Raw genomic sequence first — 14,452 nt, 5'->3', positions numbered from 1 at the left:
TTTTTTAAAGCCATGATTGCGGCCATGGACTTGAATGACCTTTTTTTGAACCCTAATGTCTTCTCCATCGCTTAAAATAAAGCTTAGATTATCAGGACCCAAACAGCCTTCATCACAATCTTCTTCACCAGGATTAGTAGTGAAACCACCTACAAAAGAGGAAACACCACCTACAGAAAGTCCCCGTAAAAGAGCAAGAACAGGTGGAAACAGTCGTAATCGAAGATCAAAACCTGCAGAAGGAACACCCGGCCCCGATACGTAAGTTGCCATTCACTTTATCCTATCAGCTTCCTTTTCATTTCTTTATGAAGCTGACTCAATTTTTTTTCCTAATGTACTTGTAGACCATTAACAGCAGATGACGATGCAACTAGCATAACAACAGACGAAGGTATTTTTGTAGGAAAAGAGTATATACACATCATTCTAATGAATACCGTTCAAGTTTCTACTATAGGGCGAAGGACAGCAGGTGGGGGCAACCAGGCAAACGTGAGTGCGATGATATCCAAAAAGGAACTTTTAAAGCATAAAGACGTCAAGGTCAGAAAATGGACAAGTAAGCCACTTGTTTTCTATACATTTGGTGGAGGTGTAGTCAGTGTTCCCAATTGGCATTCAGGTATGTGAGATATGTGCTACAGCCAAATCCCCTTTCCCTTTTTCTTTTTATTTATCAAGTAATGGTAGATGAAAAAATGACATTGAATGACAGCACAACTGAGCCCATCACAGCAGCTGAAATTGATCAGCTTTTTTCATCCACAGCAGCAGAAAAGGACTATCGTCCATTTCTTTGCACTCAGCCTGGATGTTCCAAAGCATTCACCTCGTACGATCAACTCCAGACACATGAAACAAACATGCACGGAACAAAGAATTTGGTTTGTGGTATCGATGGATGTCACAAGAGTTTTGTGACTTCAGGACAACTGACAAAGCATCGTAAAATGGTTCATTTCCGTGCCGCTCGAAAAGCCAAGCTGTCAGCAGCGGCTGCTGATGTAGCGAACAATGAAGCAAAAGTAAAAGACGAAGAAGAGGATGAGGACATGTCGACTCCAACCACCAGAGTAACGGATGATACTGTGGAGATGTGAAACAAACCTTTTTTTTTTTATTGAAGAATAAAGAAGCTGAATTTGAAGCTTTTTTTGAAGCGGGTGTTATTTTTAACAGACAAAAATAAGACTTTATAAACATGATTTGGTTTCAAAGTAAATAAAATAAGTAGTATGATTATGCTTAAAAATGTCTAAAAGAATGATTTGGCCACAATTTGTGTACAAAGCGGGGAATAGGAAAGACAAATCAGAATGTTTCAGAGAAAATCAAACATTGTGCTGCTTGGAAAGTCACAATCAAAAAATTACAACGTTTGCCGATGTTTCGAACCAGCTTTTCGTCCTTCTTTTTACGTCTCCCCAAAACTGCCAAAAAAAAAGTAAAAACATAAAAGGCCTTTAAGGATGGCGGGTAGACATCAATGTAATCAGAAAGCTCCAGCATAGTAATTCATGATAATTAACTTTTTTTTTTCTCTCATTATTAAAGCAGCCCAGTATGCACGATATACTTCTTCAAATCAATCTTATGGAAACGTAACAGGAAATAATAACAGTCTTAACATTCCTTTTCCTCCATCACAGAACAGCAATACGCCATATTCCAATCAGCAGCATCAATACAGCAATAGTCCTTCCATGCCCTCACCTTATTCTACTTCATCCTCACCAGGTTATCATTCTCCCAACGTTCACAGAAATGCAACAAATATACCATTGAAGAAATACACACTTCAGCCTCCACCACGAAAACTTCCTCTTAGTAAAACCATGCCCTCACTAGGATATCCAGACATGTTCCCGCAACGCCCTGGACAGGATGAGGATGTATTAAGTGAATCTAACATTCGTCAAGGTTTCATTGACAGACCTATTGTTTCTGTAAGTTCTTTATAAAATCACCTTATCCGTCATTCTCATCAACTCTTCTTTCCAGAATGAGAACAGCTCAGCCCACGACATTGTATTTGGAAAGTTACAAGAAGATCAACGTGCATTGAGCGATCTGAGTGATTTTATAGTTGACGTCTTACACCGACAGAATAGAGCCAGTTATATCACAGGGTAAAATGATATGAAAGAGAACAAACTAAAGCCAACACTCTCTTTTTAGACCTTCATCATTTAGGCCACCAGTGAGAACAACCTTGATTGATGCTAAACGAGAACAGTGGATGCACGAGTTGAGCTCTGGTGTAGTTCCGCTAAAACAATTGGCTAAAAATGTGCCGCATGGTTTTAAAGGGGAAAAACTACTAGAAACATTAGCTACCAAGCAAGTGCCGTTTTTAAGAGCAACATGGTATATCAAGATCGTAGGTCTCTCAGAAATGGTAAGCAAAAATACAAAAAGGACAGGGCAGTTTTTATATTGATTGTTCATATTAAATAGAGTCAAAGAAATGCGAGCAATGCAGCTGCCTCTATGGGACCTCAATCAATACAATGGACAACGATAGTGACGAATCATCTAAAGAAACAGCTGAATGAATTAGTCCCTTCCCCACACACAAGCAACAGCAATAACGCTGCCATCCCTCACGCAGCTGGAACGCCCAATCGCGGATACAGAAACTACAGCAACCATCATGAGAATTCGGCCAAGCCATGGCTGACACCGGAAAGTAGAGCAAGGTTTGAGCAGAGGTGGTCGTACAGCGTTCAGCTGGCTCGATGGCAATACTATGAAGGGCTCATCGACCAAAAAACATTTTTGAGATGGTCGTTAGATACTCTTAGTGACTGCACATCCTTTGAAGTCATCTGGGTTATGTTGACAGGCCTCATACAGGATTATGTAGACGAATACAAACGAAATAGAACTCTTACAAAGATATTAATCGAGACGCTCATTAGATTTTACAGCGCTGTAACTATCCCTTTTTTTGAAAACGATTTATTTTTTTTCTAAAACATTTACATTTTGTAGTTACAACAATACATCAATCATAATACATTAGAAGAAACAGATCAGAGAGTACATCAGGGATTACAGAAAGATATAGAGACAGTGTTACAGGTAAGCAAAGAGAAAAAAATAAAAAAACCTTTGTTTTCTACATTTGTACTCAACATTTTTTTTTGATTAAAAAAGTCGTTGTTTCTTTCTGCTCCTGACATGTTTGTGATACCTAAATTGTATCAACAGTATCACCATTTATTGAATGTCATTATCGGAGAAGAAGCAACCTCTCGCTCAACAAAGGCCTCATCAGATATGCGTCGAGTCATGAACGAGTACTGGGCCATGATCAAAGCACGTAATGAAACGTTTTGTGGAAAGGTGGATAAGAGTCCAGTAGGACAAAAGACAAGCCAGTCGACGCATGAAAGTGGTGGTGGAGATGAAGAGCGTATCGTGACGCTTTTGGATAGCATTGGGAAAAACATCGATAGCGTCTCTGGATTGCAGATCAACGGCGAGACCTGGACCGATGCCCATGGACACTCGGCCAAGTGGGCATCAAAAACAATCTTTGGTACGGCACGGCTAGAGCCTGACAGGATGATCAAGCTGATTCATTTGGTTTGTCGATGGGCCGTGAGCGAATCAAGATATGGCGATTGGAAAGCGTATCTTGTAGCGTCTATTTTGTCATCATGGAAGGAGGAAAATGGCTCACCAGAATATAAAACTCTATTGCAGGAGGCATTGATTCAATTTTTAGATGGCGAAGTAGACCCAGAGAGCATGAGCTGTGATGAAGATGAAGCTTTTCGAATAGAGGGAGAAGGTAGATAAAAAGATTCTTTCTATCAATGCATCTGTCACATATAACTTTTTATAGAAGATCACACCAAAAGACCCAATGTTCACATTGTATATTTATATGATGTTTTAATACGATCTAGCCTATTCTCATACCAGAAATATCTTTTACGACTTATTGCAAGAGGTGATTTAGAACCAAGGCGTCGAAATGAACATACCATTCAGCAACGACTCCATTATTTAGCGTCGTTCCCACTTCTCACACCTGCGCCCGCCTATCTCATCAACCAAAGACGTGTTGCCCTATATGGTACTCGAAACGATAGCAACAATAAGGAGACAGAAACTGAAGCTTTGAATGATCTAAAACATCTTGCACGCCTTGCTGTCATGGGCTTTGACCATCACAATACAGATTGCCTATTTGGAATCAATGCACAAGATATGACACAGCCCGTACCTGCAGACACATTTGAATCTTATAACTTGGCCTTTTCTCAAGAGTTGAAGCATAAGCTGATGAGCACAATGGATTCTACGACACGGTACTCTGTGCTAGAATTTACAAGTCATTGGTTATTGAACGAAGTTAAAAAGTTTGTTGTGAAAAGTATACAGTAAGTCAATCAGGATAAATTTGTAGCTTTGATGCTGAAGGAGGCTCACTTGCATTTTAGGATCGGTGAGGATAACTGGAGAGTGATGACCTCGCCTGGTTCGTGTCTGTTAAATACACGTCAATTGGTGACCATTATACAAATTATGGAATGTGCAAAAGATTACTTGAGCATCATAGAAATGGCTCTTTGGGTACTTCAAAAGTCAAATGATACCTCATTACATCCATATATTATAGACACCTTTAGAAAATATTCCTGTTACTGGAAACTCACCAACAATAGTGCTAGAGTTATTCAAGCCGTGTGGACAAAGGTATTAGGATTTATTTCATTTACCCTCTAGCCTAACCTTTTTTTGTATAGCACGTAAATCTTTGCTCTCGTGGAGAAAGAGATAGAAACATTATGATGTATATGGTTCAGCTTGTGCAGGAAGGTTACCAGATGGACGACCTCAGTCGTTCACAACTTCAACAAGACTTACAAATCAAATCCAAAACACGTAGCCATTATACAAATAATTTGTCAGTGAAGAGTGAACTCATGCAGTTGACAAAGGACTTTCATGTATCTTCTATTCAGATGGTTGCCGAATCACTCTCCTTGCCTTCACAGAACGCTGCCGGCTGGATCGGTATCATTTTAGAAAATGCGGGGGACGTATTGCGTATGATTGGGAAAGAAAAAGGAATTGATAAAGAAATCAAAAGCTACCGGCACGGTCGATTCTTATCACAAGCACTCTTTGAATTTCACCGAATGCTGCGTACGTTTGCCTTGATTATCAAGCAGGTAGTGAACGCAACTATTCTGACTGGTCAAGCTGATAATGCAGTCATCTACTGGCTTTGGAATAATGAAGTGGTGCAGGAAGACATGTATCAAGAGAACTCATGGGTGCCACTGTTTGTGATCACTCTGGTCGCCAATAATGTGATTGCACTAGATACGCTCATCAAGAGTTTTGCTATACCTTGGTTTGAACGTATAGGACAAGAAGGACAGCAGCAATTTTGTTCAGAGGATACAAAGCTGAATGTTTTTTGCCAAAACTTGATTGTTCTCATCCGGCTGTTGGTCATTCAGAACGACAACGAACCCAAGTCAGAAGAAGCGTCCTTATCGTGGCCGCTTCGGATCGAAGAGTTTTTTCAATTAGAGGTGCAGCGACAAATGAATCTTGCTAGTAGTTTGGATAGGATCGATCCTCTCTTTGGGCTCATGGAAAGAATGATCTTGATTGCAACCAATTTACCCCTGAGCTCTTCTCTGCTGCAGGATTTGGTCATGCTTCGTGCTGACCTTTTGCAAATTTCTTGGTTCAGACAGGCCTGTTTGCGTGATCTCAATGGTGTCTATCAACGATTTGCGTCCCGGGAAGCAGAAGCGGTGACAGAGAAACGGCTAAAGAAGAAGATGTTGAGTATTGTGGAGGAATTGATTGGAGGAGATTTAGTAGCATCGCAAAGTATCATTCAAGATACAGCGCCCAACTTTATCGACAAGCTTCACAAAGTCTTTTTGAACGTCAGCCAGTGGAATGAAGCCCAGTGCCGTGTTCAGATGAACTTGCTGCTGGACAACATATCCCTGTATGACGTGAACAGTCAGAACCCGAACAATCCGCACATTTTGGGGGACGATCTCTCGATGGACATCACCTCTGACATATGTGTATCCCCATCCAACAAGGATCTTCAATCGTTCGTCTCCTTCTTTTATGATGTGGTGCTTGCCGATGGACATTTTGAACGGGCCGCTACCCAACGCCGCTTTCAATTCTTTAAGAATCTTATCCACGAATTAAGGAAACCTGTCCTATCCGAACTTCTCGCCCATGCAGTTCGTTTGCTTGAAGGAGACCCTTCCCAAGCCTTTCCTGACAGTGTGCTCCTGATGCCATCCTCTGAGCAACATGCCCCCTTCGACTCAAACACTTTTGCTTATCGCAGTCAAGCCTTCTTGAATATGACACAGCATATGCTAGCAGAAAACGTTTGGCCCAACGAGAAAAAAGTTGATCTGGTCAAGACAGTCTTTCGACAAATTTTGCGTTTCAGAGACAGTTTATCTGTTTACAAAGTAATGCAAAGCGTCAACATTTGTTATGCTGAGGCTTCTGCTGCTTTACAAGCAACCAAAAATAACACAGTAAGTCTTTTCATTCAGTAAGGAGAATGTGTTGCTGACGGGTTTTGATTAGGATATGGCTATTACAATGCTTTTGACAGAAGGTAGTCTTGAAAGTACACTTGTAGAAATGGACCATGAGAGAAAGTTATCACTGCAAGATATTCGAACAAGGTAATAACTGCTTTATGCTAAAGGGAAATTGATTCTTACTTTTGTGTACATAAACTAGTTTATTATTAAGGTTAAGGCTCATTGTACCGTACATGTCATTGATATGGGAACATCCAAAGGAAGACGAGTGTGATATACTAGATTGGATTCGCACACTGGTGCAGCTCTTGGGTGTAAGCATAAAAATAAAGAAAAGTATGCTTGAAATACTAATAATCTACGTTTATGTAGAGCCCTCTTGTTCATGGAAATGGTAGTCAAGAACGCTTCTTTGAATTTATTTTGGATTTTGTATCCATATTGATTGATGGTAACAGAAAAAGAAGAGACATCATTTCTAACTTTTACTAAATACTTTTATCCAGGTGTCTTTTCAGAGCTTCCAAGGGAATTGAAAAGGGCAAGTCTTCAATTATTAAATGTAAGTTTCTACAACAGCCATCTTTGCAAGCGTCTTACATAAATGATATAGTCTATGCAGCACGAGCTGAGCTCGGTTCCAGAAATGTTCCAAGGCCGTGTTAAACGTATCATGCCCTTTACAGCACATAATATTTATCTCAACAACACTCATTTAGCGTCCTCTATCCTGGGATTACAGTCCAGTGACGATGCTCAGCAGCAGCAGCAACACTTGGAGGCATGTCTAGAGCAGAGTAAACCTTGGGAATGGTTGGAAGATTATGTGAATGAGACTCCGCACGATAATGATGCACCCATTAGTCTGACCATTTTCAATGCTCTTAAGCCAAAATCTGTAGATAGTACATATATCAAATGGTTCAAATATGGGTTTGACACTGGTAATACAAGTCAACCCACTCAATAGTTTAGCCTGTTTTGATCAATAAAATATTACTTTAATTACACATGTATGTACTGATGACTTTGTTTAAAAAAGAGGGCAACATCATAATGTAAGCTCACTTTTGACAATGTTTTATTTACATAATATTGAATACGGAATAAATTATAAAGGCGCACAAGTTTAGATTTTGTATTTTTCAAGCTAATATTTATATATAAACAACATTTATATTTTCATTAATGACATTAAATATAGAGAAGGGGGGGAATAGGCTACAAGTGGGGTTATAAAGAAGTCTCTTGCGAAACTAAAACAATCAATCGTCGCAAATGTTTCAAGTTTAACTAAGCATAGAAAAAGATTAGACATGAATTGTTGTGTATTTTTTTTTATATACCCATGAAGGCAAGTAGCTTTCAGGTTTCGTTTCTCGAGGAGCAGGAATTTCAAATGGATTTGAAGTATCTTCAATAGGAACAGAATCCAGCAATAACACATCGCTCTTGTCACCAGTGAGTACATGTTCAGCCACGGCCCGAAGTATCTCTGGCCTGATGGGATTTTCATAATCAGCAGTATAATACTGCGAGATCAGTTTTTGTATTTGTGTAGGCGACAGAATCCAGCAAACATCATAAATATTTTCAATGTCTTCCAAAGATGCCTTTTTAAATTGAAGCAGTTTTGCTGTTTGCATCAAATGCTCCAATTGAATAACTCCTTCAGGAAATTCATGACTCTTGCACCATTCTTCGATACGTGTGATGTTGTATTGAATTTGCATGGCTATGGATATAAAAAAAAGGGGGCATTTAGTATACAAAAAGAGGTATATCCTCTTTATCAAATCACCTCGTTTCCAGGAACAAAAATTCTTTCTCATCAAAATGTCATTGAATGCTGACACACCAATCAATTTCAACAATTCAGTCAATACTTGATTCGCTATGGATTGCTCAATGTAATAACACTTCATGGCACGCCAAATCTTGTTTAGGAAATTCAACAAGTCATCCATGGAATAACTTGGCTGAGATGAACCGATCAACAGCTTGTTGAAAAATCGACCCGAGTCATTCGTATAAAATCCAGGCAACGACTGTCCTTCGACCACGGCAGGGATGACCATTTTGCTCAAATGTTTCTTGATTTCCTTCATCCAGGCATGAAAGATGTTGTCTTCCAAACACTGCATCTCAAACTTGATGTTTTCCACAAACTTTTCAAAATCGTTTCGGTTCACTGCTTTACGTTTATCTTGATAATTCTCAGAGTTCACTTTTTGGTAAGCAAGGATGATGTGTGATAACAACTCATGAACATTGGTAAGCCAGAATGTACAAGGCACAACTGCATCTTCCCCTGTATAGGTCTATAGAAAGTGAATGAGAACCATGCCAACTTTTCTTTTTTATATAGTTACCAAGAATTGTTTTTGTATGGCATCCATCGCACTGAACAACAATCTTTCTGATTCTTGAATATAGCCTAGCATCCACATTTGATAGACACAGATGCCAATGGCATGCGCTGGAAACATAATTTCTCGGTTCGAAGGAGGGTTTTGTAACGTGGGCAAGGGCATCTTCGCGGATCGAATAAGGCCCTGAAGAATTTCTTCTTGAAGCACATCCTCATTACGAATCAAGGCAAGAATCTCATCACCCACACCTTCATTCATCGCCTTTGACAATCCTCCGATCTTGAGTGACCCCGAGTGACTGATGGAGGTCGGTCGAGGCGACTTTTCAACCTGGGGATTTTTTTCAACTGGATGTGGATGGGCAGTGACCAGCGATGAGCTCTTGGATTTGGTGTGCATCATATCAGACGAGCTGTTCCTTCTCGACTTGCGGATGGCTGCTGCCGGTGGACTACTAATGACGTTTTCAATGGTAGGTGGAACGGGTGACCTGCTTCGGCGACGAGCAGCATCCTTGGGGTCGAGCGACATGCTAGGAGCAGGAGAGGGATTTCGCATACCTGGAGCAGGCGATAAGGCACGTAATCCATTGGGCTGTCGTCGACTGGTGTGGAGCGCCTGAGCCAATTGACCTTTGAGAGAGGCAATTTGACTACGAAGATCAGCGACCTCGGCTTCATCCGGTGCATTCTTGGCTCGTTCATTCGCTTCTTCGAGTGACTTTTTCAGGTTTGCATTCTCTGTCTTTTCGGTTTCCAACTGACTCTTGATCGCTGTCAACTCGCGGTCTTGGCTCTTGACCTTCTCTAGTGTTTGACGGTGCTCTTGAGTAAGAGAATGAAGTTCAGATTGTAATGTGTTGTATGTTTCTTGAGGAACAGTAGGCTTTTGGAGCTCCTCTTCCAAATTCTTGTTCTTGCGTTCCATCTTTTCATATTTCTCTGTCCATGTCCTGATCTGTGCTTCAAGTTGAACCGCACGATCATTGAGCAACTTGTTCTCATTCTGAACAGCGCTCATGGATTGGGTCAATTCGACGACCTTATTTTCAAGTGCATAGGATACTTCCTTAAAATGACTGACGGATCTAGCCTCGGCACGAAGAGCCAACAAGTTTTTACGGGCTATGTTGCGACGAACAAGAGATTGAATATGAATAATGAATTCTCTCTTTGCTTTGTAGCTCTTTCTAGCAAACCTATTTAAAAAAATTAAAAAGGGGAAGAAGTGTAGCCCATGATAAAACATACCATCCTCTAATAAGTTTCTGAATTTGAGTTGCAGCATGGTTTTCTCGGAGCATACAGAGCTTGGCTCTAGCCAATTTGGATCTACACACTAATAAAGAAAGTTAATCCTAGATTGTCATTGAAAAAGCTTGGTGAAACTTGCCAGTTTGCAATTTGGAAATAAACGCCATCTTGGCAAGATATTCCTTTCGAGCAATGTATCTTCTCCAATTTTTTTGAACAAGAACAGCCGCTCTTTCCTCTCGGAGGTGCTGTATCTTGCTCAGGGCAACCTTACGGCGAGCCACACATTGAATTTGAAGAGCCAACTGCTTCATACGCACATAGCGCAAATGATAAATATACCGTTTCATGTGCTTTTGCAAAATGACCGCACATTCATTGAATCGATCCGAACGTAGCTTTTCCAGATAGGCCAACTGTCCAGCACGGAAAAAGAGCTTTGTCTCACCCACTTGGTATTGAGCCTCATCAGCAATCGATGCGCCCAAGATGACCGAGCACAGCTCTCTTACGTCAGGTTTGGTGACCCAGTGTTTTGAAGAGACCAAGGCGTAATATCGATCCGCAAATTCTTCAAATGTCCAACGCGATGGATAACCAGCACAACTGATCCGGATTGTTTCCAGCACACCACAGGCGCGTAATTGAGAAAGGACCATGTTAGGGTCGAATTCCCAAGCGACCTTGGCCTCGTTCGGTTTGATACAACGAATGTAGTGCACATTCGTGTTACCGATCGTGTCCATCAAGTTGATGAGAGATAGCTTAAAGATAGAACCCAGGGTTGGTTTTCTCGATGTCATGCTCAGACGCTTGCTGTTTTCAGGCTAAACATAAAAAATAAGGTCATCGGCTCATACATGTGTATTCTTTTTTTTACTGTAGGAACAGAATTGTTGGCAGCAGCCTTTTCCAACACGTCTTTCAAAAAGTCAAACTCGGCATCTTGTAAAAGTGACAGATGTTCATCGGGCACCGTATCTTTGTTTTTATCAATAAAATTCTCGGCCTCATATTGCACATCCAGCGCATAATGTGCAATCGTGAAAGCACTGTTGGAAAAACGAGGCTTTTTAAAGTACTTCTTAAAACTGGGATTATCAAAATTGGTATAGAGCTTTTGAACAAAGCCTTGGTCAGAACCAGAAGGTAATCGAGATTCCTACAACAAAAAAGAAGTGAGCCGGATTTCTTTATCAAAAATACACCCCCTACTTCATCCAAGAGAGACAAGATGCCCAATTTGGCTTCAATCAATTCAATACACTTTTGATTATCACTGAATTCAATAAAAGTCCAATTGATCTTTTCACGCACATATTCCTCCTGCTCCAACTTGAAGACGTGTTGATTGAACTGCTGCTGAAGTTTTTCATTGGCATAGTTGATACAAAACTGCTCAAACGAGTTCTTTTTAAAGTGTTCAAAGCCGTAAATATCCAGCACACCAATAAAGGTGGCTACCTGGCTCGCATCTGAGCAAGACAGACTTTCGTTCGTGACCGACACAAGCCATTCAAACAGGTTCGCATAGACATATTTTGCCACCGAGTCCTTGACGACGTGCGCCTGGGCGGGGTTTAGATTGGTCACGATCTTTTCGGAACGAGTGACAATTTGTTTTCGAATGATCCATTTTCTGAAATCAGCGGCCTTGATGCCTAGTAACCGAGTGGCTATCAACAGAGCGGGGTCATCTTCGGATAGCATCGCGTCCGCTCGTCCGGTGATGGTGATGTTGCCGATGTGAAGCAAGGCGGCCAACAACCGAAAGATCTTCCACTGCAGCTGGACAGAGAGACCGACGGTCGAGAGGGCCCTTTGCGTTGCTTCAAATTCAGATGCGTCATCCACACCCGGGATGGTACCCGTGCCGCTTTGGTTCAAGTAGTGAAATTGACTGTAGTCACCCAACTCGAATTCCTTTTTCTCTGATAAAGGAATACCCGCACACAGCTACGTCAGATCCAAGTGAGTCATGTGACGTAAAGCAACCCAGCCTCCAACTTACCTGGTAAAAGATGTGATAGTTTCTTTCCGTTTCCGGTTGATAGATTAAACGAGAACGTTCGAGCAAGTAAGTCCTGATCTTTGCACCCACAATATTGGCTGAATTATCAAACTGGATCTCAATGTATTTACCAAATCGGGATGAATTGTCATTTCGTGTGGTCTTTGCATTTCCAAAGGCTTCCATGATCGGGTTGGTAGCTATAGAAATCGAGATGAGAAAACAAGGGAGGGAAGGACAAGAGATGGTTTACCCAAGATTTGTTCTTCTACTTCTGTCATTCCACTTGTCTTTTGTTGCTTTTTCCTCATCACATCTTGATCATCCGCCGTAGCAAAATAACGCATGATATATTTCGCACTCACTGTTTTACCAGCACCACTTTCACCCGATACGACAATCGTTTGATTCATTTGTTCACGTATCATACAACGATAAGCATCTTCGGCAATCGCAAACAAATGCGGTTCAAGCTCACCTCGCCTTCTTCCCGAATACTGCTGAACGATATCTGAATCATACAGAGAGACTCGATCAAAGGGATTGACGGCGATCAAGACAATACCAGAATAGGTGTAGATGAGTCTTTGCATATATCGAGTACGTATCGTGTTTAAAACTACAAGTCATTTAGACCAAAAACGCGTAACATCCACCGTCTTACCTGCAGGTTCATTCAAATAACTTAGATTTGTCAAATCATCCGTGTATTCCATCCTGGGCGGGTTACGAAGTGGCGGTAGGTTCGCACCACCCGTCTTTTCGAGTTCTGCTAAAGTGGACTCAAATAGATATTCCTATGCAGTAAAGATTTTGTTTAGTTTGTGTATAACATCAGCTATTGTCGACTTACTTTCTCGTCACTGTCACTTTGAAAGACTATTTTGACTTTAGAATCGCTTGTGATTGTGTTTGAAATACAAGTAGTAGAAATCCAGGCTTCTTTGGCATCTTCAAACCAAGCTTTTGTGCCTTGGGTATAAACTTCAACTGCTTGCCGTGTAGTCGTTGTCATTGCAGTTTATATAAAAAAGAAAAAGAGGGAAAAAGACAATGAAATAAAGGGAAAGGACTAAATAGTACAGTGTTGAATCGTGTGACCAAGTTGTAAGACTATTTTTTTTTTTTTTTGAGTCAGGAACCAGTATCGGAATATGAAAATAAAATGGGTCTTTTTGTTTCAAGACTTTTTTTATAAAGGCATCGAGTCTGGTGTAGATGAATGATGGATTTGAAAAGAAACAAGAGGAAATAATCATGTTTTGATTTGTTAAGATCTAGTCTAGTTAAATAATGTGTGTGGAGCACATACATCGTCTGATAACCATCCTAAATTCCCGCTAACACCATCATGCATCAATAAACAAAATAGTTTACATTTGTGTATTATTTATAAAGTCTACACAACAAGAATATAGTCTGGTTTTGTTTGAAAAATAGAAACATGCTTGCAAAGAAGCAAAGGGTTCGTATCTTTAGCTATCATCCAAAGGTAATGGCAGTATAGCAATAAATTGATTGATTTTCATAAGTAAACCTGAATGAAGGGCAGTGTCAGCTTGTTTAACAAGTGATGATTACATGCAGATATTATAAACTTTATTTTACAAGTCAATAGATTTCTTTTCGTCTTGTACGAATGATTCATTTAATGACATCATCTTTTGGTGTATATACTTTAAGCATTCAATTTGGGCATATTGACACTTGCGTAAAGTAAACCCTTGGGTGAAAACCGGATCCACCACTCTACCTCCAATGCCCCCCCCCCTTGCCAAAGTGTGTACGGCAACCAAACGAGCAAAAGAAGATGAGTCACTGGAGTATACGATTTCTCTACATCTTGCAATCCCTTTTATTGTAAACAATCACACTTCCCCAGCTGTCCTTTACAAACAGTTGCACGATGGGCTAAAGAAGAACATTAGGTGTTATTGATTTGATGTATCTTTACATCAAATTCGCTTGTCCATCGCATTCATGGAGTTTGTTTTCTACTTTTCATTCTTTCAGTAGTTTCTTTGGTGCTATTAAGCTTAGAATCTTCCCACCATTTTGATCCATACGATCTACAATATGGCTCAAGGTGTATTGTGTTTTGGGTCTGATGGATTTTTTTTTTCTTCGTTTCACTTTAAAACGATCCCTTGATCATTCCTTATGTGATCCATGGAATAAAGTATAAAAAGGTGTCATTTGATAATAAATAGAGTAATAACAAGATGAACAATGATACATGACAGTTTCAAGTCT

At 40.4% G+C, this 14,452-nt stretch overlaps 3 protein-coding genes across 3 annotated transcripts; 2 read left to right on the top strand and 1 right to left on the bottom strand.

Moving 5' to 3' along the window:
• Positions 1 to 55: 55 nt before the first annotated feature.
• RO3G_14962 (uncharacterized protein) lies at positions 56 to 1,103 on the top strand (the record flags this gene model as incomplete). Its single annotated transcript, XM_067669546.1, has 4 exons — positions 56 to 261; positions 348 to 394; positions 461 to 625; positions 694 to 1,103. The coding sequence occupies 4 exons, from the start codon at positions 56 to 58 to the stop codon at positions 1,101 to 1,103; spliced, it is 828 nt and encodes a 275-aa protein (XP_067525647.1).
• Positions 1,104 to 1,706: 603 nt separating this feature from the next.
• RO3G_14961 (uncharacterized protein) lies at positions 1,707 to 7,533 on the top strand (the record flags this gene model as incomplete). Its single annotated transcript, XM_067669545.1, has 15 exons — positions 1,707 to 1,949; positions 2,005 to 2,132; positions 2,182 to 2,401; positions 2,461 to 2,937; positions 2,998 to 3,087; positions 3,163 to 3,547; positions 3,737 to 3,802; positions 3,857 to 4,397; positions 4,458 to 4,713; positions 4,764 to 6,551; positions 6,604 to 6,704; positions 6,775 to 6,877; positions 6,936 to 7,014; positions 7,070 to 7,125; positions 7,177 to 7,533. 15 exons carry the CDS (start codon positions 1,707 to 1,709, stop codon positions 7,531 to 7,533), a joined length of 4,890 nt encoding a protein of 1,629 aa, XP_067525646.1.
• Positions 7,534 to 7,692: 159 nt separating this feature from the next.
• RO3G_14960 (uncharacterized protein) lies at positions 7,693 to 13,214 on the bottom strand (the record flags this gene model as incomplete). Its single annotated transcript, XM_067669544.1, has 12 exons — positions 7,693 to 7,713; positions 7,910 to 8,298; positions 8,539 to 8,884; positions 8,936 to 10,133; positions 10,186 to 10,266; positions 10,324 to 11,015; positions 11,069 to 11,350; positions 11,404 to 12,144; positions 12,200 to 12,399; positions 12,453 to 12,818; positions 12,864 to 12,996; positions 13,053 to 13,214. 12 exons carry the CDS (start codon positions 13,212 to 13,214, stop codon positions 7,693 to 7,695), a joined length of 4,611 nt encoding a protein of 1,536 aa, XP_067525645.1.
• Between the last annotated feature and the right edge of the window lie 1,238 nt (positions 13,215 to 14,452).

The sequence above is a fragment of the Rhizopus delemar genome, genomic scaffold (genome assembly GCF_000149305.1).
Source record: "Rhizopus delemar RA 99-880 supercont3.15 genomic scaffold, whole genome shotgun sequence".
NCBI classification, from domain to species: Eukaryota; Fungi; Mucoromycota; class Mucoromycetes; order Mucorales; family Rhizopodaceae; genus Rhizopus; species Rhizopus delemar.
This window is presented reverse-complemented; position numbering and strand designations above follow the sequence as displayed.